Here is a 24,081-nt window from a genome sequence, read left to right as displayed (position 1 = left end):
TTATAGACCACCTTATCTAAAAACTTACTACTTCTTTACTTTTCCTAACATTGCACTTTCACTTCTTCGACCCACACCTCTCTCTCTCACACACACACACACACACACACACAAAGAGTCCAAATAAAAGTGCAAATTGTTTAATCTCTGTGGATTTGTTCATATCTTTGCCTATGTACAGTGAAATAGACCCTATTTTTTAAAATCACTCTACAATCTTATTATTAGATTGCAATCATCCAACCACTCCATGTATAATTGAATACATTCAGTACAACCAGGTAAACAGATCAATAAGAAAATAAAATTGAAAGTACATTTCTGGAGGACAAAAGCGCGAGAAAAAAAAACAAAAGAATATGCTATACAAATGGCACACTGAAACGCCGCTTCATGCGCTATTTGTTCATCGTGTCAAAGTGTGGTAGAGTGGGTTGGATTCACAAAGGGGTGAGACTTCAAGTCAAGTTTGTTGTGCCTGTTGCCCCTGGGGGGCCTCGTCGTTCTGCGTGCACTGCACAAGTCTAACCCAACCTCAGGCACTGAGAGAGATTGTCTTGTGAGTCTAGACACAATGTGTACTAGAGAATTACATTATAAACATTCACACATCACATTTAAGTGCATACATTACACACACAAGTTATGCCATACATACACTAAGCAGGAGGGTCCCCAAAATTATTGCCAGTTTGCAGAACTGCATGGAATTGATCAATTATAAAAAGCAATATAAAACAGTCTGTCTGTGAGAAGGTAGGTGTGCCTTTTTGTGTAGATACACACACACACACTACATGACCAAAAGTATGTGGACACCTGATCGTCGAACATCTCATTCTATTAATTATGGGCATTAACATGGAGTTGGTCCCCCCCTTTGCTGCTATAACAGCCTCCACTCTTCTGGGACGGCTTTCCACTAGATGCGGGGACTTGCTTCCATTCAGCCACGAGAGCATTAGTGAGGTCGGGCACGGATGTTAGGTGATTAGGACTGGCTCGCAGTCTGCATTCCAATTCATCCCAAAGGTGTTCAATGGGGTTGAGGTCAGGACTGTGCAGGCCAGTCAAGTTCTTCCACACCGATCGAGACAAACAATTTCAGTACGGACCTCCCTTTGTGCACAGGGGCAGTGTCATGCTGAAACTGGAAAGGGCCTTACCCAAACTGTTGCCACAAAGTTGGGAGAACAGAATTGTCTACAATGTCATTGAATGCTGTAGTGTTAAGATTTACCTTCACTGGAACTAAAGAGCCTGAACCATGAAAAGCTGTCCCAGACCATTATTCCTCCTCCACCAAACTTTACAGTTGACACTATGCATTGAGGCAGGTAGCGTTCTCCTGGCATCTGCCGCCGGACTGCCTGATGGTGAAGCGTGATTCATCACTCCAGAGAACGCGTTTCCACTGCTCCAGAGTCCAATGGTGGCGAGTTTTACACCACTCCAGCCAACTTTTGGCTGCTCTGCCATGGAAACCCATTTCATGAAGCTCCCGAAGAATAGTTATTGTGCTGACTGACATTGCTTCCAGAGGCAGTTTGGAACTCGGTAGTGAGTGTTGCAATCGATTATCACGCGCTACGCGCTTCAGCACTCGGTCTGGCCTACCACTTCACAGCTGAAGCTCCTAGACGTTTCCACTTCACATTAACAGCACTTACAGTTGACTGGTGCAGCTCCAGCAGGGCAGACATTTGAAGAACTGACTTGTTGGAAAGGTGGCATCCTATGACGGTGCCACGTTGAAAGTCACTGAGTTCTTCAGTAGGACCATTCTACTGGAGACTGCATGGCTGTGTGCTCGATTTTATACACCGGTAAGCAACGGGTGTGGCTGAAATAGCAGAGCCCACAGATTTGAAGGGGTGTCCACATACTTTTGTATATATAGCGTATTTGTGACAGTATGCATGCAGTACGTGTGTGTAATCATTCAAATTCATCATATGCAGGAAGCTTCTAAACAAGGCACTTAAACGGGGGGGGGGGGTGTATATAACTTATGATATTAGAACATCTTCCATACCCTTACACTGCTGCCCTACACCCTCATAAATACTAAAACACACATGACGTAGTCACACATACGAGTCACATAAAGACAAGCTCTTTCATGTGTTAAAAACAAAATCACTCATTTGACAGTAGCTGATATATTAGAGCATGAGGATGTGGGAGGAAGATTCTCTGTGCAAAGTTCACCACGTTCAGACTACACACATTCATGACTACACGCACGCAGAGGCAGGCACACGTATACACTTTCTCAAGGAGGTCCCACACTCAATAACATAAATGCATTGAATACGAGATTTCTACAGTCAGTCAAAACCAACCCAATGTAATTCAAAAGGCACTACATCAGCACAGAGACGGGGAGAGCCTTGCAGTGCTCCTGTGCGCGAGCACTGTGCACATCATTCAGGGAGGGGGATGGCGGTGGGGTTTGGATAAGGTCAGGGATCAAGGGTTAGCAGGGGGACGTCATCCTCCGAGGTCATGTCCTCCGAGAGGGGGATAAGCAGCACCTCATCCTCCGAAGAGGAGAAAGAGGGGGATGCGGAGAGGGGCAGGGAGTTGGTGGGGGAGGAGGAGGAGAACGGTGAGGCGCGGAAGCGAGAGATACCGCGCCCCAGAGAGTGGAAGAGCGAGGCCAGGGAGGGGCTACTGGGGGTGGGAGGGGCAGCCACAGGGAAGATCTGGGGGGTGGCTGGGATAGAGACGAGGGGTGGAGGAAGGGAGGCGGGAGGCGGCGGTGGTGGGTGCTGCACCGTCTGAGGGAGCAAGCCTAGTTTCTGTGGCAACGGCAGATTGACGGCTTCCACAGCCAATGAGGAAGTTGCGGGAGTTGATTGACTGGGCTCTGCACCAGTAGAGGTGGGATCTGTCTGCTGGGGGGCGGAACTGGAAGGCTGGGAGGGCCTGGAGGCGGTTCTAGGGATTAAGCCCCACCTCCGCATGCGACGGACAGCCCGGCGGACGAATCGGGGCCGGCGACGGCGACGTGGAGAGTTGGCGGTGTCCTGTCTGAGGAGCTGGAGGATACCTCTCAGAGTAAGAGAGGAAGACTGATGGGGGGAGAGAGAGAAAGAGAAACACAGAGACAGAGAGGCAAACTAAGTTAGTGATGGATTCCCCTTGTAAAGGAAGGAAACCAAAGAAAGGAAATCTCAAGTAATCTGTTATTTGAGGCCTTCAATTAATTGTGCTCCAATCAGAGCACAGTGGAACAAAGTTGTTGTTAGTTCCTGATCTAAGGTCACTTAGGGTTAGGATTGGGGGACTGCTAGCTGATCCTAGACCTGTTACTAGGCTCTCACCTCGTTGGGGTTCTCTGTGGGGAAGTCCTCCACTGGAGGGATGATGCCCTGGGCAATCAGCTGACCGTAGGAGGGAGGAGCCTGCTGCTGGATCAGCGCCGCCTCTTGGCGGCTGATTGGAGCAAACATACTGCAGGAGGAAGACAGACAGAAACATATGGGTGTCTGGTCCAATAAGACAATTTGGACACAGATCAAGGGAGGCATTTGTGGGTGATGAAGCATCAACATGTAGTAAACCTGACGTGTGAGGTGCATGAGGGATACCTGTATTCTCGGGTGCGCAGTGAGTAAAGCTTGCAGGTGCAGCCCATAGCGATGACCAGCAACAGCCCACAGACCAAGCTGCCAACGGTTGCCGCGGTGATGACCTTCCGAGGCAGGGTCACGGAACAGTTCAGCTCGTCTGTCCCGTCCTTGCAGTCCACCTGGCCGTCACAGCGCCAGCTCTCAAACACACACCTGGGGAAGAGACAAACGCTCAAGATGGCGTATACACTTACACACATCAAAAACACACCACGCACCCTCACAGACCATCCTCTACCTGTCACTGTCGCAGTGGAAGGTCCCAGGTTGACATATAGAACAGTCTCTCTCATCACTCCCATCAGAACAGTACAGCTGGTAGTTACACCTCTCCTTGGCAGGGAAACACACCGGACGCCCTAGGAAGCTATGCCCCGCCAGCAGTGCCCTCTGCCCAGCCACTCCACAGGCAAACTGGTCCCGGGGACATCCCCTGCACCCTGCTTCGTCATGTCCCGTCTCGGGACAGTCCCAGTGCCCGTCACACTTCTGTTCCTGGGTGTAGCAGCCCCCCGCGGCACCCCCACATTTACCTTCCCAGGGGGGGCAATAGCCCCCGACACGGTAGGTGGCGTTGAAGCCCAGCCCCTCAGAGCCGGGGAGCGTACGATAGGTCAGGGAGAGGAGGCCGGTCCGGGACTCGACCTGGATGGTCTTGTAATTGGACGCATTAGTGATCTGTCACAGAGGGAAAGGGAGGGAGAGGGTGAAGTGATTAGATTGAGTAAATTAACTTGGTTATATTAACTTTCCCAGTGATTTCAGAGGTAGAAAAGCTGGCTTTAACCACAGATCTAGGATCAGACCACCCTACTCTCTGATTTAAAAAAAATATATATCTGACTTCGTTTCAGTTTATTAGGGGCAACGTCTACCAAACTCCATTACACACACCCCCACCCCCCCCACACTCACAGTTTTGAGGAGTTCCCCGGTGCCCTGCTGTCTGTCAGTGATGGTGACCGTGTCTCCAGGCCCCAGCTCCAGCAGCCGCAGGTCCAGCTTCAGAGGCCTAGAGTCCTGGGGGTCCAGGGTCCACACACAGAACAGAGGGGGGCCCCTGATGGAAGGAGGGGCGAACGTCCCATAGAAGGTCTGGAGGAGGCCCCCGCAGGTGACGACCTTGGGAGGTAGGGTCACGGTGCAGTTCAGCTCGTCTGTCCCGTCCTTGCAGTCCAGCTGGCCATCACAGCGCCAGCTCTCAAAAACACACCTGGGGCAGAGGCATAAACAGTTCAGGTGGCGTATACACACACATCGAAACTACACTAACACACATATCACAGCTCACTAACAAACATTAAATGCATGCACACACACACTAAGTTTTTTTCGGGATCAAAAGGGGGCTTAGATGGTGGGCATGGTCGGGGGTGTGACAATGGGCACAGTTATCCCTGTGAATTTGAGAATTGTTTTGAGACCCCCCCCATCTTGGCAGTGTAGACATTTTTAAGCCAACGTCCTGCAATTCTACACATTTATCCATGGAGTTGAGAGAAATTTGCCATGGCCAACACAGTGTTATTTTTGCTCAAATCAAATCAATACTGCCAAATTCTTGCTTTTAGAAATGTCAATTTCTCTTTCACTGTCTATATTTTATTTTGATGATTGTTAGTTCTCAAAAATAATCTATTTTGTGTGTGTTATATATATATATATATATATACTGTATATATACACACACACACAGTGGGGCAAAAAAGTATTTAGTCAGCCACCAATTGTTCAAGTTCTCCCACTTAAAAAGATGAGAGAGGCCTGTAATTTTCATCATAGGTACACTTCAACTATGACAGACAAAATGAGAAAAAAAAAATCAAGAAAATCACATTGTAGGATTTTTAATTAATTAATTTGCAAATTATGGTGGAAAATAAGTATTTGGTCAATAACAAAAGTTTATCTCAATACTTTGTTTTATACCCTTTGTAGGCAATGACAGAGGTCAAACGTTTTCTGTAAGTCTTCACAAGGTTTTCACACACTGTTGCTGGTATTTTGGCCCATTCCTCCATGCAGATCTCTAGAGCAGTGATGTTTTGGGTCTGTTGCTGGGCAACACGGACTTTCAAACATTTTCTATGGGGTTGAGATCTGGAGACTGGCTACGCCATTCCAGGACCTTGAAATGCTTCTTACGAAGCCACTCCTTTGTTGCCCGGGCGGTGTGTTTGGGATCATTGTCATGCTGAAAGACCCAGCCACTTTTCATCTTCAATGCCCTTGCTGATGGAAGGAGGTTTTCACTCAAAATCTCACGATACATGGCCCCATTCATTCTTTCCTTTACACGGATCAGTCGTCCTGGTCCCTTTGCAGAAAAACAGCCCCAAAGCATGATGTTTCCACCCCCATGCTTCACAGTAGGTATGGTGTTTTGGTTTCATCTGACCATATGACATTCTCCCAATCTTCTTCTGGATCATCCAAATGCTCTTTAGCAAACTTCAGATGGGCCTGGACATGTACTGGCTTAAGCAGGGGGACACGTCTGGAACTGCAGGATTTGAGTCCCTGGCGGCGTAGTGTGTTACTGATGGTAGGCTTTGTTACTTTGGTCCCAGCTCTCTGCAGGTCATTCACTAGGTTCCCCCGTATGGTTCTGGGATTTTTGCTCACTGTTCTTGTGATCATTTTGACCCCACTGGGTGAGATCTTGCGTGGAGCCCCAGATCGAGGGAGATTATCAGTGGTCTTGTATGTCTTCCATTTCCTAATAATTGCTCCCACAGTTGATTTCTTCAAACCAAGCTGCTTACCTATTGCAGATTCAGTCTTCCCAGCCTGGTGCAGGTCTACAATTTTGTTTATGGTGTCCTTTGACAGCTCTTTGGTCTTGGTCATAGTGGAGTTTGGAGTGTGACTGTTTGAGGTTGTGGACAGGTGTCTTTTATACTGATAACAAGTTCAAACAGGTGCCATTAATATGGGTATTTATGCTGTATCCAGTATTTATGCTGCAGTAGTTTATGTGTCGGGGGCTAGGGTCAGTTTGTTATATCTGGAGTACTTCTCCTGTCCTATCCGGTGTCCTGTGTGAATTTAAGTATGCTCTCTCTAATTCTCTCTTTCTTTCGGAGGACCTGAGCCCTAGGACCATGCCTCAGGACTACCTGACATGATGACTCCTTGCTGTCCCCAGTCCACCTGGCCGTGCTGCTGCTCCAGTTTCAACTGTTCTGCCTGTGATTATTATTATTTTACCATGCTGATCATTTATGAACATTTGAACATCTTGGCCATGTTCTGTTATAATCTCCACCCGGCACAGCCAGAAGAGGACTGGCCACCCCACATAGCCTGGTTCCTCTCTAGGTTTCTTCCTAGGTTTTGGCCTTTCTAGGGAGTTTTTCCTAGCCACCGTGCTTCTACACCTGCATTGCTTGCCGTTTGGGGTTTTAGGCTGGGTTTCTGTACAGCACTTTGAGATATCAGCTGATGTACGAAGGGCTATATAAATAAATGTGATTTGAGGTAACGAGTGGAGGACAGAGGAGCCTCTTAAAGAAGAAGTTACAGGTCTGTGAGAGCCAGAAATCTTGCTTGTTTGTAGGTGACCAAATACTTACTTTCCACCATAATTTGCAAATAAATTCATAAAAAATCCTACAATGTGATTTTCTGGATTTTTTTCTCATTTTGTTTGTCATAGTTGAAATGTACCTATGATGAAAATTACAGGCCTCTCATCTTTTTAAGTGGGAGAACTTGCACAATTGGTGGCTAACTAAATACTTTTTTTGCCCTACTGTGTGTGTTTGTGTGTATATAATATATATATTATATAATTGAGATTCTTCAAAGCGTCAGATGACATGGCCTCCACAATCACCCGACCTCACCCAAGTTCAGATGGTTTGGGACGAGTTGGACCGCAGAGTGAAGGAACAGCAGCCAACTAGTGCTCAGCATATGTGGGAACTCCTTCAAGACTGTTGGAAAAGCATTCCAGGTGAAGCTGGTTGAGAGAATGCCAAGAGTGTACAACGCTGTCATCAAGGCAAAGGGTGGCTACTTTGAAGAATCTCCAATATAAAATAGATTTTGATTTGTTAAAACACTTTTTTGATTTTATATATATATATATATATATAAAATCATGTAGTAACCAAAAAAGTGTTTTAACAAATCAAAATCTATTTTATATTGGAGATTCTTCAAAGTAGCCACCCTTTGCCTTGATGACAGCGTTGTACACTCTTGGCATTCTCTCAACTAGCTTCACCTGGAATGCTTTTCCAACAGTCTTGAAGGAGTTCCCACATATGCTGAGCACTAGTTGGCTGCTGTTCCTTCACTCTGCGGTCCAACTCATCCCAAACCATCTGAACTTGGGTGAGGTCGGGTGATTGTGGAGGCCATGTCATCTGACGCTTTGAAGAATCTCAATTATAAGGATTTCATTGGCAGAAAAATGAACCCCCCAAAAAAAAAAACATACACACACACTCGTCTACCTGTCACTGTCGCAGTGGAAGGTCCCAGGTTGACATATAGAACAGTCGCTCTCATCACTCCCATCAGAACAGTACAGCTGGTAGTTACACCTCTCCTTGGCAGGGAAACACACCGGACGCCCTAGGAAGCTATGCCCCGCCAGCAGTGCCCTCTGCCCAGCCACTCCACAGGCAAACTGGTCCCGGGGACATCCCCTGCACCCTGCTTCGTCATGTCCCGTCTCGGGACAGTCCCAGTGCCCGTCACACTTCTGTTCCTGGGTGTAGCAGCCCCCCTCGGCACCCCCACATTTACCTTCCCAGGGGGGGCAGTAGCCCCCGACACGGTAGGTGGCGTTGAAGCCCAGCCCCTCAGAGCCGGGGAGCGTACGATAGGTCAGGGAGAGGAGGCCGGTCCGGGACTCGACCTGGATGGCCTTGTAATTGGACGCGCTGGTGATCTGTCACAAAGGGAAAGGGAAGATGGTGAAATTATTAGAATGAGTAAATTAACTTGGGTAATTGAACTGATCAGTCCTGTAACAAACTCTAGAGGTAGAAGTTGGCTTTCACCACAGATCAACAATAAGACTAGCCAACTTCCAATCCGAGAGTAATTAAATAATATCTGACCCCGTATCAGTTTATTAGGGGCCACTTTACCTAACTCTAAGACACAAACACACCCCCAGGGGCAACGTCTACCAAACTCCATTACACACACCCCCACCCCCCCACACTCACAGTTTTGAGGAGTTCCCCGGTGCCCTGCTGTCTGTCAGTGATGGTGACCGTGTCTCCAGGCCCCAGCTCCAGCAGCCGCAGGTCCAGCTTCAGAGGCCTAGACTCCTGGGGGTCCAGGGTCCACACACAGAACAGAGAGGGGCCCCTGATGGAAGGAGGGGTGAACGTCCCATAGAAGGCCTGGAGGAGGCCCCCGCAGGGCCACTCAACAGGGGCCCGGGTCACACTGGGGTGGGCTCTGTGAGCCTGGAACTGCCAGAAGTCATATATAGGATTGGTTGGCTCCTTTTCCTTGGTGTGGTCCCCATTCTCGTCTACTTGCTTCTCTGTCTCCTCCTCCTCTTTCTCCAGCTCTTCCGGTGCCTTCCCTACTGTTTCCCAATCCCTCCCTCTGCTGTTACTCCCCCCGTTCTTCTCTCTTCCGGTCTCCCGTGCCCTGTAGGACTCTGGTGTGGCGGTGGCCACCACTGTTTTGCCATGCTCAGGATCCAGATTCAGGATCTTCATCTCTCCATCACAGTCTTGCTCGTCTATGCCCAGGCCCACCCCTTCACCCAGGCACTCCACCCGGCCGTTACAACGCCACGACAGGGGCAGGCAGCGCCCACCCAAACACTCAAAGTCCACACCCGTACAGTCCCCGGAGTCTAGAGAGAGAGGAGTGGCAGGGAAAGGGGGAGAGGGAGAAGAGCTGATATTTCTATTAGCTATATTAAATTTCCTGGTACTCAAAGAGAGTTATAACGAGTCTACTAGGTGATGATTAACAAGTGATATAGCCTAACATCACGGCACCATACCTCTGACATAGCCCAGGCGGAACGCAGACACAGGGAATAAGTGTGGCAGGAAGTGGTGCGTCACTGTAATGTTTCCCCCCATCAACTCCATGGGTTTCGGCAGGTCGGATCCACAGAGGGTAATGGGCTTGCCAGTCGATGACGTCACCGAGACCCATTCCTTCTTACACCGTGTGGAAAACTGGGAGAAACTGAAAGATCGACGGGAAAAAAATAGATTAAGAAGTAAGCAAACAATCAAAAACGACATTATTTGGCAATGAAGCCATTTTCCTTTACACAATGTGACATTTCTAAAGTCCAGTCCGGACACAACCCCTACACCGTACACCCTGGGCACTTCATGTAGATCTGAAAGTATTGGATAAGTACAGTGCCTTGCGAAAGTATTCGCCCCCCTTGAACTTTGCGACCTTTTGCCACATTTCAGGCTTCAAACATAAAGATATAAAACTGTATTTGTTTGTGAAGAATCAACAACAAGTGGGACACAATCATGAAGTGGAACGACATTTATTGGATATTTCAAACTTTTTAAACAAATCAAAAACTGAAAAATTGGGCGTGCAAAATTATTCAGCCCCCTTAAGTTAATACTTTGTAGCGCCACCTTTTGCTGCGATTACAGCTGTAAGGCGCTTGGGGTTTGTTCTCTATCAGTTTTGCACATCGAGAGACTGACATTTTTTCCCATTCCTCCTTGCAAAACAGCTCGAGCTCAGTGAGGTTGGATGGAGAGCATTTGTGAACAGCAGTTTTCAGTTCTTTCCACAGATTCTCGATTGGATTCAGGTCTGGACTTTGACTTGGCCATTCTAACACCTGGATATGTTTATTTTTGAACCATTCCATTGTAGATTTTGCTTTATGTTTTGGATCATTGTCTTGTTGGAAGACAAATCTCCGTCCCAGTCTCAGGTCTTTTGCAGACTCCATCAGGTTTTCTTCCAGAATGGTCCTGTATTTGGCTCCATCCATCTTCCCATCAATTTTAACCATCTTCCCTGTCCCTGCTGAAGAAAAGCAGGCCCAAACCATGATGCTGCCACCACCATGTTTGACAGTGGGGATGGTGTGTTCAGGGTGATGAGCTGTGTTGCTTTTACGCCAAGCATAACGTTTTGCATTGTTGCCAAAAAGTTCAATTTTGGTTTCATCTGACCAGAGCACCTTCTTCCACATGTTTGGTGTGTCTCCCAGGTGGCTTGTGGCAAACTTTAAACAACACTTTTTATGGATATCTTTAAGAAATGGCTTTCTTCTTGCCACTCTTCCATAAAGGCCAGATTTGTGCAATATACGACTGATTGTTGTCCTATGGACAGAGTCTCCCACCTCAGCTGTAGATCTCTGCAGTTCATCCAGTGATTACATTTACATTTACATTTAAGTCATTTAGCAGACGCTCTTATCCAGAGCGACTTACAAATTGGGTGATCATGGGCCTCTTGGCTGCATCTCTGATCAGTCTTCTCCTTGTATGAGCTGAAAGTTTAGAGGGACGGCCAGGTCTTGGTAGATTTGCAGTGGTCTGATACTCCTTCCATTTCAATATTATCGCTTGCACAGTGCTCCTTGGGATGTTTAAAGCTTGGGAAATCTTTTTGTATCCAAATCCGGCTTTAAACTTCTTCACAACAGTATCTCGGACCTGCCTGGTGTGTTCCTTGTTCTTCATGATGCTCTTTGCGCTTTTAACGGACCTCTGAGACTATCACAGTGCAGGTGCATTTATACGGAGACTTGATTACACACAGGTGGATTGTATTTATCATCATTAGTCATTTAGGTCAACATTGGATCATTCAGAGATCCTCACTGAACTTCTGGAGAGAGTTTGCTGCACTGAAAGTAAAGGCGCTGAATAATTTTGCACGCCCAATTTTTCAGTTTTTGATTTGTTAAAAAAGTTTGAAATATCCAATAAATGTCGTTCCACTTCATGATTGTGTCCCACTTGTTGTTGATTCTTCACAAAAAAATACAGTTTTATATCTTTATGTTTGAAGCCTGAAATGTGGCAAAAGGTCGCAAAGTTCAAGGAGGCCGAATACTTTCGCAAGGCACTGTATATTTAAAGAACATGGTAGTAGCTCCACCACTGACAGGCTGTACAAACTCTTCCTCCAATTGCTTACGCCTACTTAAATCCTTCAGGTGTACACACTAGTGCCAAGAGGGTTAAGGACTAGACTAGAAGTTGTTTTGGGGACAAACGTTGATGCACCCTGACCCACCAAATAAGCCCCTAAGACAGCGGTAAGACAGCGAGTGGGGAGACATTACCTGAGAATAACAGGCTCTCCTACATGTGCCTTGATAATCCAACTACAGTAGAAGGGCCGAGGGCGGTAGGACGAGCTGCGGTGCACAAAGCTTCTGATCTCTCCTCTCGCAGCCTCCAGGACTTGGGGAGATCGTCCACAATGAGCTGGGAGAGAGAAGAACCCTACAGTATATTAGACTGGGAGGGGCGGCCTGAGAACACATATTTGTTTTCCAGTTGCAAAACATTTTGCTACGGTATTCCTGGTCTGATTAAATCAGGCCGTAATACACTATTAATTGATATGTACCGCCTGAAACATTGGAGTGCAAAATCATGTAAAGGAACCGGAGGTGCCACCGCTGATTGTCAATTACAGTTGAGACTCCCACGCCTACCCATGTTGATCACATAACTATGAGGATTGTGTAAAACTGGTGAGAGGCAGATGGGTCCCTTTGATAACATGAATAGAGCCATTAGCAAGAGAGAGGGAGGGGGAGGGGTAGCGCTCTTACCAGTACTGGAGACCAGCTCCAGGCTGCTGTAGGCTGTGAATCAACAGGCAAAAACAGAGTTACAGAGGTCTGAATCGGGCATTACTAAAGATCTGACTAGTATTTGCACACGGTACATTTCACACTAGATACTGCTTACAAAATACAATGTTTACAATAGTTGTTGGCCTAACACATGGCTCGCCACCCCTGTTCCTGGAGAGCTACCCTCCTGTAGGTTTTTGTTTCAACCCCAGTTGTGAACTAACCTGATTCAGCGTATCAACCAGCTAATTATTAGAATCAGGGGTGCTAGATCAGGGTTGGAGCGAAAACTTACAGGACGGTAGCTCTCCAGGAACAGGGTTGGAGAGCCCTGGCCTTAAGTATTGTTCTTAACCACCTGACATATGGACCGACAGACAAAACAGGCAGATAGATGGGTCACATTCAAAGTAAAACCCACCAGTTACAAACAAAATGTTGATGACACAAAGGTTGAAAGAGACAGTCATTCTGATGATGGTGCTCCTCTGAAATGATGATGCTCCTCTGAAATGATGGTGCGCCTCTGAAATGACGGTGCTCCTCTGAAATGCAGGTGCTCATGAAAGAGCAAAAATGGTGAAAAGAAAGCAAACTAGAATGGAAAAACATCTAGCCAGATCCCCCTCAGTCCGCCTTGCTGAGTGGCCCCATCATCGCTAATGTCTCGTTCAGGAAGACTTCACCTGAGAAAATAAAAAGATCAACCCTAGTCAGCAGAAATTGCTATTTTGACTAGCCTGGTCCCAGATCTGTTTGTGCTGTCTTGCTAAGTCCTATGGCCATTGACACACCAAAAAAATAGCAAGACAGCACAAAAATATCTGGGACCAGGGTATATTTTTAGAGGAACATGAGGAAATGACAGAAACATAGCTACAGAACTTGCTTAAGCCTTTACTTATGACAGCCAGACATCTGAAGTTGTTTGCTTAAAGCATGTGTTGTGTTCAATTCGATGGTTTTCTGTTTTTATCAAGAACCCAATGTTTACATCAGTGAAGGCTCCTCAGAGGAGCAAGGGCAGGAACATCCTCAAAGAATTCCAGAAAAATGAAAATGTTAAACTTTTTAGATAAAACTATACTAAATACAGTATATTCATATGTCACCAAATAATTGATTAAAACACCCGGTTTTGCAATGAAGGTCTACAGTAGACTCAGCAGCACTCTGTAGGGTAGCGCCGTGGTATTGCTGGAGGACAGCTAGCGTCTGTCCACTGGGTACATGGACTTCAATACAAAACCTAGGAGGCTCATGGTTCTTACCCCTTCCATATACTTACACAGTAATTATGACCAACTTATGGAGGACATCCTCCAACCTATCAGAGCTCTTGCAGCAATAACTAACAGGTTGTCCACCCAAACAAAGGATCAGAGAACGACTAGTACTGAAAGCATTAGCTACAACTAGCTAGCACTGCAATGCATAAAATGTGGTGAGTAGTTGACTCAAAGAGAGAAGACAATACTTGAACAACATTTTTTTTTCCAAAATTAAGGAGAAGCAAGAGAGAGGGAGCTAGCTGGAAGTCAGAAGTTTACATAGACTTAGGTTGGAGTCATTAAAACTCGTTTTTCAACCACTCCACACATTTCTTGTTAACAAACAATAGTTTTGGCAAGTCCGTTAGGACATCTACAATTAAACAATTGTTTACAGACAGATTATTTCACTAATAATTCACTGTACCACAAGTCCAGTGGGTCAGAAGTTAACATACACTAAGTTGACTGTGCCTTTAAACAGCTTGGAAAATTCCAGAAAATTATGTCATGGCCTTAGAAGCTTCTGATAGGCTACTTGACATCATTTGAGTCAATTGGAGGTCTACCTGTGGACGTATTTCAAGGCCTACCTTCAAACTCCGTGCCTCTTTGCTTGACGTCATGAGAAAATCAAAAGAAATCAGCCAAGACCTCAGAAAAAAAATTGTAGACCTCCACACGTCTATTTCATCCTTGGGAGCAATTTCCAAACACCTGAAGGTACCATGTTCATCTGAACAAACAATAGTACCGAAATATAAACACCATGGGACCACGCAGCCGTCATACCGCTCAGGAAGGAGACGCGTTCTGTCTCCTAGAGATTAACCTACTTTGTTGTGAAAAGTGCAAATCAATCCCAGAACAACAGCAAAGGACCTTGTGAAGATGCTGGAGGAAACAGGTACAGAAGTATCCATATCCACAGTAAAACGAGTCCTATATCGAAATAACCTGAAAGGCCACTCAGCAAGGAAAGAAGCCACTGCTCCAAAACCGACATAAAAAAGCCAGACTATGGTTGCAACTGCACATGGGGACAAAGAACGTACTATTTGGAGAAATGTCCGCTGGTCTGATGAAACTAAAAAATAACTGCTTGGTCATAATGACCATCGTTATGTTTGGAGGAAAAAGAGGGAGGCTTGCAAGCTGAAGAACACCATCCCAACCGTGAAGCACGGGGGTGGCCGCATCATTTTGTGGGGGTGCTTTGCTGCGGCCTACAAACCTGACTCAGTTACACCAGCTTTGTCAGGAGGAATGGACCAACATTCACCCAACTTATTGTGGGAAGCTTGTGGAAGACTACACAAAACATTTGACCCAAGTTAAACAATTTAAAGGCAATGCTACCAAATACTAATTGAGTGTAAGTAAACTTCTGACCCACGGGGAATTTGATGAAAGAAATAAAAGCTTAAATAAATCACTCTACTATTATTCTGACATTTCACATTCTTAAAATAAAAACAACTAGCTAGCACTGCAATGCATAAAATGTGGTGAGTAGTTGACTCAAAAGAGAGAAGACAATACTTGAACAAATTATTTTTTCCCCAAAATTCTGACATTTCACATTCTTAAAATAAAAAGCGGTGACCCCAACTGACCTAAGAGTGGGATTTTTACTGGGATTAAATGTCATAAATGGTGAAAAACTGAGTTTAAATGTATTTGGCTAAGGTGTATGCAAACTTCCGACTTCAACTGTATATTTCGTAGTATAATTTTTTAAACTTTCACTTTGTTAGCTTTGAATGCAGCTAGCTAGTTTAGCCTACTCAAACACCTGGCTTAAACAGAGAGGGATGCTATGTTAGCTAGCTGGCTATCTAACGCTGGAACTCTTCCAAGGCAAGGCAAGCTTTTATTTGTATTATTTTTGTTGTCACTGGGACCCACCGGTGTAACTGCTAAACTGCTTGATTGTAACGGGTTTACTAATGCATTAGTTCTAGTAGCTATGTTGACTAAGACGGGACAATTATGTAGGCTGTGTGTAGTGGTTAGCGGTCATGACATAGCTCGGATAGTTTTTTTTGCCTTGTCACAGACAGCTTATGTGTTGTGCACTGAAGTCCACAAGCGAAGTGAAACAGTGAGAGGAGAGCGCATAGATATATGCGAGAAGGAATTATATATACACAACAAGTTGTTTGTAAGTGGCTGCTATGAAAGTGAACTGTGTTTGCATGTGATCAGGGGTGTATTCATTGCGCAGATTCTGTTAAAATATTTCTTAAAATGGAACGGTGATAAACATACCTGAATTTGTCCAATAGAAACTAATTTCCAACTGTTGGACAATGATTTCACCCTAGATCAGTGGTACACAAACTTTTTAATAGTCCCGTACCCCTTCAATCATTCAACCTCCAGCTGCATACCCCCTCTAGCACCAGGGTCAGGTCACTTTAATGTTGTATTTTTGCCACACACACTATACGATGTGTTAACAAACTGTAAGAATTCAGGTGAGTTTTTGTCACAACCCGGCTTGTGGGAAGTGACAAAGAGCTCTCATAGGACCAGGGCACAAATAATATTACATTAATAATCGATCATTTTGCTCTTTATTTAGCCATCAAACATATAAAACCTTATTTGTTCATCAAAAATGGTGAATAAATCACCACAGGTTAATGAGAAGGGTGTGCTTGAAAGGATGCACGTAACTCTGCAATTTTGATGAGGCTCTCTTGTTCAGATTTCGGTAAGCGGGCTGGAGGCAGGGCATGAAAAGGATAACGAATCCAGTTGTTTGTCTCATCTGTTCTGGGAAAATACCTGCGTAATTGAGCACCCAGCTCACTCATCTGCTTCACTATACCACATTTGACAATGTGCGTAAGCTTAAGTTAATTTGCACACAAAACAAAACATACAATGATGGAAAGACGTGTTGCGGAGAGTTCCTGAAATCCTAGATTCAGATCATTCAGGCGAGAAAAAAACATCAACCAGATAGGCCAGTCATGTGAGAAACTTGTCATCTTGCAAGCGGTCAGACAAGTGGAAATGATGGTCAGTAAAGAAAACTTTAAGCTTGTCTCTCAATTTAAAAAAACGTGTCAATAATTTCCCCCTTGATAACCAGTGTTGTAAAAGCGTTACATGGTCGCCATATCATTGCATAATGCAGAAAATACACGAGAGTTCAGGGGTCTTGCTTTAACAAAGTTAACAATTTTCACTGTAGTGTCCAAAACGTCTTTCAAGCAGTCAGGCATTCCCTTGGCAGCCAGAGCCTCTCGGTGGATGCTGCAGTGTACCCAAATGGCGTTGGGAGCAACTGCTTTGACGCGCGTTGTCTCCCTGTCATGGCTTTTGCATCTCAGTGCAAGAGTCAGTCCCTGGTTCGTAATCAGGCTGAATAACATCCGGCCGTGATTGGGAGTCCCATGGGACGGCGCACAATTGGCCCAGCGTCGTCCGGGTTTGGCCGTCATTGTAAATAAGAAATTGTTCGTAACTGACTTGCCTAGTTAAATAAAGGTTAAATAAAAACATATTTAAAAAACATCATCCAAATGTATAGCCCCGTTTGAAAATCTAAATGGACTGTTTGAAAATGCGAATCATATTTTTATTTGGCGTACCGCTGTTTGGATATAGCCGCCCTAGATCATCTAGATACAGGCAAGATTGTGTAAATCGATATTTAATGTGTCATGGTATGTCACCTTGATGACTAAATTCTCTCGACCTGTGCACCTACGTTGTAAACTTTCATTCATAGGCTAGGTTGTAGCAACCTCATGACGGGTAACGGTACATTTTGAGTATCATGTGACTTAGTATCCTTAACCTATCGATGTTTCATTGAGCTGGGTGAATGGAATATGAATGAGAGTCACCCAATATTCTGTAATATAAATAAATAACGTCATGTTCATCTTAAACGACACCGATAGTGACTCTTTTGAATATTATACACAGACATGTCCTGCCTTGCCAGTAACGTTGGCTAACTAAATGACGCATCTAGCTAACCTTGTGCTGTATGATTTACCAGCAAGCTAATCCTAAACACAAAAATGCTTGTGATTTTTAATATCGCGTTTTTTCTGTGTCATTTTAATTCTAGATTATGTGAAATTATGTACATAGCTTCTAGACCTTCTGAATGCCTGCCCCCGCAAACTTCCTTGAAGAGGAAGCGATTCATCACGCCAATTATGTTGCAAAACGTTTTGTACAGAAACAGTTTACTCTAAAAGGAAACCGTTTTCCAACGAAAACGAACGATTCTATTGGACAAATTCAGCTAGGTCCCTCCCCGTTTCGTTCCGTTTGGTTCTTACATTATAGAACGTAATGAATACACCCCTGCTTCGCTCTCTCGCCTTGTTGTGGCTAATGCTAATGATAGCTCTGACTAACTTCCCTCTTCCTTTCGTTATGTTTTCCTGAACGTGCCACGCGATAATAATTTTAAAAAGCATTAATATATACATACAAACACTCTGATGTACAGATTAATTAAAAAACGGCGATAAATTGTGTATATAAATGCCTGTAACAACGAAGTTAGCAACCTTACCCTTTCTGTCGTCTTTCTTGTTGATAGGCAGAGTTCTGGGCAACTTCCGTATTGTTTACTTGGAACAGGAGAGGGGGTGGTGCTAGAAGCTCAGACTGAGGCTTCGGCTGTCACAAAGCCCCAAACAAACTCCAATGTTAAAGAGCCAAACCGGTGTACGAATAATTTTCTCATATTTATCATCAAATGTAATTTTTTTCTCGATTCACGAATTCGTTTCAATGGTGTTCATATCGACAGTTTAGGATTAATATTTGTTATCATGTTTCACCACAAGGTGTCAGAATTGATTAGGCTAGTGAGACGATCCCTCAGATTGGGTATACCACAGTGGAATTGTATTATAGCAGACGGCCTTGCATCAGAGAATACAATGTAACATTATTTGCATTAGCACGTTTTGTAATCAGCAAGGTAACACACATTTTATGTATTTCGTCAATGGACTGAGACAACGTGGATTGAAATCAAATGACTACTGAATTGTCTGCCTAACTTGTTCTTGTAGTTCTTTTTGATAATTTACACTATCCTGGGGTGTTGTTTTTGAGGAATTGTGATAAATGAATGTTCATATTTATACGGACACAGCGTCTACCGCTGTTTCTTTACCTCTCTGAGATAGGATTCACACATCTGTAAGATGTAAATGAAGTGGGCGGAGAACAAACACCTCTTCACATTATTTAAGATATAATTGAAATATTATTTTGAAATTATCAGTAAATGTAAAAACAAAAAAGCAATACACACCATAAAACCTTTTTGACAAATTGAAAATGTATCTCGATATGCAATACTGTTAGGTTATGTGCTCTTGTTTGTATATTTCTATTTTTGTATTTTTTTTCCATTCATAATAATGACTTAAATGTTAATAAAAAATAAATAAACATCTGTAAGATTCCCCCCAAAAAAATGTATTCACCTTTATTTAACCAGATAGGCCAGTTGAGAACAAGTTCTCATCATTTACAACTGCGACCTGGCTGAGATAAAGCAAAGCAGTGCGACACAAACAACAACACAGAGTTACACATGGAATAAACAAACGTATAGTCAATAAAACAATATAATTAAAATCTATATACAGTGTGTGCAAATGAGGTAAGATTAGGGAGGTAAGGCAATAAATAGGCCGCAGTGGCGATGTAATTACAATTTAGCAATTAACACTGGAGTAATAGATGTGCAGAAGATGAATGTGCAAGTAGAGATACTGGGGTGCAAAGGAGCAAAATAATAAATAACAATATGGCGATGCGGTAGTTGTGCTATTTACAGATGGGCTATGTACAGGTGCAATGATCTGTGAGCTGCTCTGACAGCTGATGCTTAAAGTTAGTGAGGGAGATATGAGTCTCCAGCTTCAGTGATTTTTGCAATTCGTTCTAGTCATTGGCAGCAGAGAACTAAACTGGAAGGAAAGGTGGCCAAAGGGGGAATTGGCTTTGGGGGTGACCAGTGAAATATACCTGCTGGAGGGCGTGCTACGGGTGGGTGCTGCTATGGTGACCAGTAAGCTGAGATAAGGCGGGGCTTTACCTAGCAAAGACTTATAGATGACCTGGAGCCGGTGGGTTTGGCGACGAATATGAAGTGAGGGCCAGCCAACGAGAGCATACAGGTCGCAGTGGTGGGTAGTATATGGGGCTTTGGTGACAAAACGGATGGCACTGGAATAGACTGCATCCAATTTGCTGAGTAGAGTGTTGGAGGCTATTTTGTAAATGACATCATCAAAGTCAAGGATCAGTAGGATAGTCCGTTTTACAAGGGTATGTTTGGCAGCATGAGTGAAGGATGCTTTGTTGCAAAATAGGAAGCCCATTCTAGATTTAATTTTGGATTGGAGATGCTTTATGTGAGTCTGGAAGGAGAGTTTACAGTCTAACCAGACACCTAGGTATCTGTAGTTGTCCACATATTCTAGGTCAGAACCGTCCAGAGTAGTGATGCTGGACGGGCAGCCAGGTGCGGACAGCGATCGGTTGAAGAGCATGCATTTAGTTTTACTTGCATTTAAGAGCAGTTGGAGGCCACGGAAGGAGAGTTGTATGGCATTGAAGCTCGTACGGATGTTAGTTAACACAGTGTCCAAAGAAGGGCCAGAATTATACACAATGGTGTCGTCTGCATAGAGGTGGATCAGAGAATCACCAGCAGCAAGAGCGACTGTAACGCTCAAAGAGTGAATGGGTGTGGAGTCAGGTGCAGAGAGCAGAGGATTCGGGAAAAAACACACTTTAATGTCCAACCGAAAACGTACAATGGGTAACGCCGAACACAGGTGCAATACACTCCACCCAAGTACACACTGGTATCTCACCGGACAACGGAAAACCCACGATAATAAAGAACACCTCTTTACATAACAGTAACAAGCTCGCACAAACACAGGCGGGCTAACCGAACTTAAATAACCCCAACCCAAAAACCCCAACAAGGAACAGGTGAAACCAATTAGAAAACCAAACGAAAAGGGGAAAAAGGGATCGGTGGCAGCTAGTAGACCGGCAACGACGACCGCCGAGCGCCACCCGAACGGGAAGGGGAGCCACCTTCGGTGATATTCGTGACAGCGACATTACATTTACATTTACATTTACATTTAAGTCATTTAGCAGACGCTCTTATCCAGAGCGACTTACAAATTGGTGCGTTCACCTTAAGACATCCAGTGGAACAGCCACTTTACAATAGTGCATCTAAATCTTTTAAGGGGGGTGAGAAGGATTACTTTATCCTATCCTAGGTATTCCTTAAAGAGGTGGGGTTTCAGGTGTCTCCGGAAGGTGGTGATTGACTCCGCTGTCCTGGCGTCGTGAGGGAGTTTGTTCCACCATTGTGGGGCCAGAGCAGCGAACAGTTTTGACTGGGCTGAGCGGGAACTGTACTTCCTCAGTGGTAGGGAGGCGAGCAGGCCAGAGGTGGATGAACACAGTGCCCTTGTTTGGGTGTAGGGCCTGATCAGAGCCTGGAGGTACTGAGGTGCCGTTCCCCTCACAGCTCCGTAGGCAAGCACCATGGTCTTGTAGCGGATGCAAGCTTCAACTGGAAGCCAGTGGAGAGAGCGGAGGAGCGGGGTGACGTGAGAGAACTTGGGAAGGTTGAACACCAGACGGGCTGCGGCGTTCTGGATGAGTTGTAGGGGTTTAATGGCACAGGCAGGGAGCCCAGCCAAGGCGAGTTGCAGTAATCCAGACGGGAGATGACAAGTGCCTGGATTAGGACCTGCGCCGCTTCCTGTGTGAGGCAGGGTCGTACTCTGCGGATGTTGTAGAGCATGAACCTACAGGAACGGGCCACCGCCTTGATGTTAGTTGAGAACGACAGGGTGTTGTCCAGGATCACGCCAAGGTTTTTAGCGCTCTGGGAGGAGGACGCAATGGAGTTGTCAACCGTGATGGCGAGATCATGGAACGGGCAGCCCTTCCCCGGGAGGAAGAGCAGCTCCGTCTTGCCGAGGTTCAGCTTGAGGTGGTGATCCGTCATCCACACTGATATGTCTGCCAGACATGCAGAGATGCGATTCGCCACCTGGTCATCAGAAGGGGGAAAGGAGAAGATTAATTGTGTGTCGTCTGCATAGCAATGATAGGAGAGACCATGTGAGGTTATGACAGAGCCAAGTGACTTGGTGTATAGCGAGAATAGGAGAGGGCCTAGAACATCATTGATGTATACACAGAAAAGAGTCGGCCAGAGAATTGAACCCTGTGGCACCCCCATAGAGACTGCCAGAGGTCCGGACAACAGGCCCTCCGATTTGACACACTGAACTCTGTCTGAGAAGTAGTTGGTGAACTAGGCGAGGCAGTCATTTGAGAAACCAAGGCTGTTGAGCCTGCCGATAAGAATGTGGTGATTGACAGAGTTGAAAGCCTTGGCCAGGTCGATGAATACGGCTGCACAGTATTGTCTTTTATCGATGGTGGTTATGACATCGTTTAGGACCTTGAGCGTGGCTGAGGTGCACCCATGACCAGCCCGGAAACCAGACTGCATAGCGGAGAAGGATTCGAAATGGTCGGTGATCTGTTTGTTAACTTGGCTTTTGAAGACCTTAGAAAGGCAGGGTAGGATAGATATAGGTCTATAACAGTTTGGGTCTAGAGTGTCTCCCCGTTTGAAGAGAGGGATGACCGCTGCAGCTTTCCAATCTTTGTGGATCTCAGACGATACGAAAGAGAGGTTGAACAGGCTAGTAATAGGGTTGCAACAATTGCAGCGGAAAATTTTAGAAAGAGAGGGTCCAGATTGTCTAGCCCAGCTGATTTGTAGGGGTCCAGATTTTGCAACTCTTTCATAACATCAGCTATCTGGATTTGGGTGAAGGAAAAATGGGGGAGGCTTGGGCAAGTTGCTGTGAGGGGTGCAGGGCTGTTGACCGGGGTAGGGGTAGCCAGGTGGAAAGCATGGCCAGCCATAGAAAAATGCTTATCGAAATGTTCAATTATTGTGGATTTATCGGTGGTGACAGTGTTTCCTAGCCTCAGTGCAGTGGGCAGCTGGGAGGAGGTGCTTTTATTCTCCATGGACTTTACAGTGTCCCAGAACCTTTTGGAGTTTGTGCTACAGGATGCAAATTTCTGTTTGAAAAAGCTAGCCTTTGCTTTCCTAACTGCCTGTGTATATTGGTTTCTAACTTCCCTGAAAAGTTGCATATCTCGGGGGCTATTCGATGCTAATGCAGTACGCCACAGTATGTTTTTGTGGTGGTCAAGAGCAGTCAGGTCTGGAGTGAACCAAGGGCTATATATGTTCTTGGTTCTAGATTTTTTTGAATGGGGCATGCTTACAGTGGGGCAAAAAAGTATTTAGTCAGCCACCAATTGCGCAAGTTCTCCCACTTAAAAAGATGAGAGAGGCCTGTAATTTTCATCATAGGTACACTTCAACTATGACAGACAAAATGAGAAGAAAAAAAATCCAGAAAATCACATTGTAGGATTTTTAATGAATTTATTTGCACATTATGGTGGAAAATAAGTATTTGGTCACATACAAACAAGCAAGATTTCTGGCTCTCACAGACCTGTAACTTCTTCTTTAAGAGGCTCCTCTGTCCTCCACTCGTTACCTGTATTAATGGCACCTATTTGAACTTGTTATCAGTATAAAAGACACCTGTCAACAACCTCAAACAGTCACACTCCAAACTCCACTATGGCCAAGACCAAAGAGCTGTCAAAGGACACCATAAACAAAATTGTAGACCTGCAACAGGCTGGGAAGACTGAATCTGCAATAGGTAAGCAGCTTGGTTTGAAGAAATCAAGTGTGGGAGCAATTATTAGGAAATGGAAGACATACAAGACCACTGATAATCTCCCTCGATCTGGGGCTCCACGCAAGATCTCACCCAGTGGGGTCAAAATGATCACAAGAACGGTGAGCAAAAATCACAGAACCACACGGGGGGACCTAGTGAATGACCTGCAGAGAGCTGGGACCAAAGTAACAAAGCCTACCATCAGTAACACACTACGCCGCCAGGGACTCAAATCCTGCAGTGCCAGACGTGTCCCCCTGCTTAAGCCAGTACATGTCCAGGCCCGTCTGAAGTTTGCTAGAGAGCATTTGGATGATCCAGAAGAAGATTGGGAGAATGTCATATGGTCAGATGAAACCAAAATATAACTTTTTGGTAAAAACTCAACTCGTCGTGTTTGGAGGACAAAGAATGCTGAGTTGCATCCAAAGAACACCATACCTACTGTGAAGCATGGGGGTGGAAACATCATGCTTTGGGGCTGTTTTTTCTGCAAAGGAACCAGGACGACTGATCCGTGTAAAGGAAAGAATGAATGGGGCCATGTATCGTGA

The 24,081-nt window shown here is 45.2% G+C and overlaps 1 protein-coding gene across 1 annotated transcript; it reads right to left on the bottom strand.

The window, feature by feature from the left end:
- Positions 1-1,523: 1,523 nt before the first annotated feature.
- Positions 1,524-18,346, bottom strand: LOC115133443 (low-density lipoprotein receptor-related protein 10-like). Its single transcript, XM_029666671.2, has 12 exons — positions 18,253-18,346; positions 12,854-13,118; positions 12,409-12,441; positions 11,911-12,055; positions 9,625-9,815; positions 8,825-9,471; positions 8,102-8,541; positions 4,554-4,851; positions 3,877-4,316; positions 3,597-3,791; positions 3,330-3,459; positions 1,524-3,077 (listed from the first exon to the last, which is right to left on the bottom strand). Exons 2-12 carry the CDS (start codon positions 12,900-12,902, stop codon positions 2,466-2,468), a joined length of 3,180 nt encoding a protein of 1,059 aa, XP_029522531.2. The 5' UTR covers positions 12,903-13,118; positions 18,253-18,346; the 3' UTR covers positions 1,524-2,465.
- Positions 18,347-24,081: the final 5,735 nt, after the last annotated feature.

This window comes from Oncorhynchus nerka, linkage group LG8 (assembly GCF_034236695.1).
Source record: "Oncorhynchus nerka isolate Pitt River linkage group LG8, Oner_Uvic_2.0, whole genome shotgun sequence".
In the NCBI taxonomy this organism is placed as follows: domain Eukaryota; kingdom Metazoa; phylum Chordata; class Actinopteri; order Salmoniformes; family Salmonidae; genus Oncorhynchus; species Oncorhynchus nerka.
The sequence above is the reverse complement of the archived record's forward strand: the minus strand, read 5'-3'. Positions and strand labels throughout refer to the sequence as shown.

What these genes read in the sequence shown, in the direction of transcription:
- LOC115133443 (XM_029666671.2), bottom strand. Translation starts at nt 12,902, where the DNA reads ATGACTGTCTCTTTCAACCTTTGTGTCATCAACATTTTGTTTGTAACT. An exon ending in GGAGCTGGTCTCCAGTACTG is followed by an intron (nt 12,056 to 12,408) that starts GTAAGAGCGCTA and finishes TCTCTCTCCCAG; the next exon opens with CTCATTGTGGACGATCTCCC. An exon ending in CTGCGCACCCGAGAATACAG is followed by an intron (nt 3,460 to 3,596) that starts GTATCCCTCATG and finishes TTCCTCCTGCAG; the next exon opens with TATGTTTGCTCCAATCAGCC.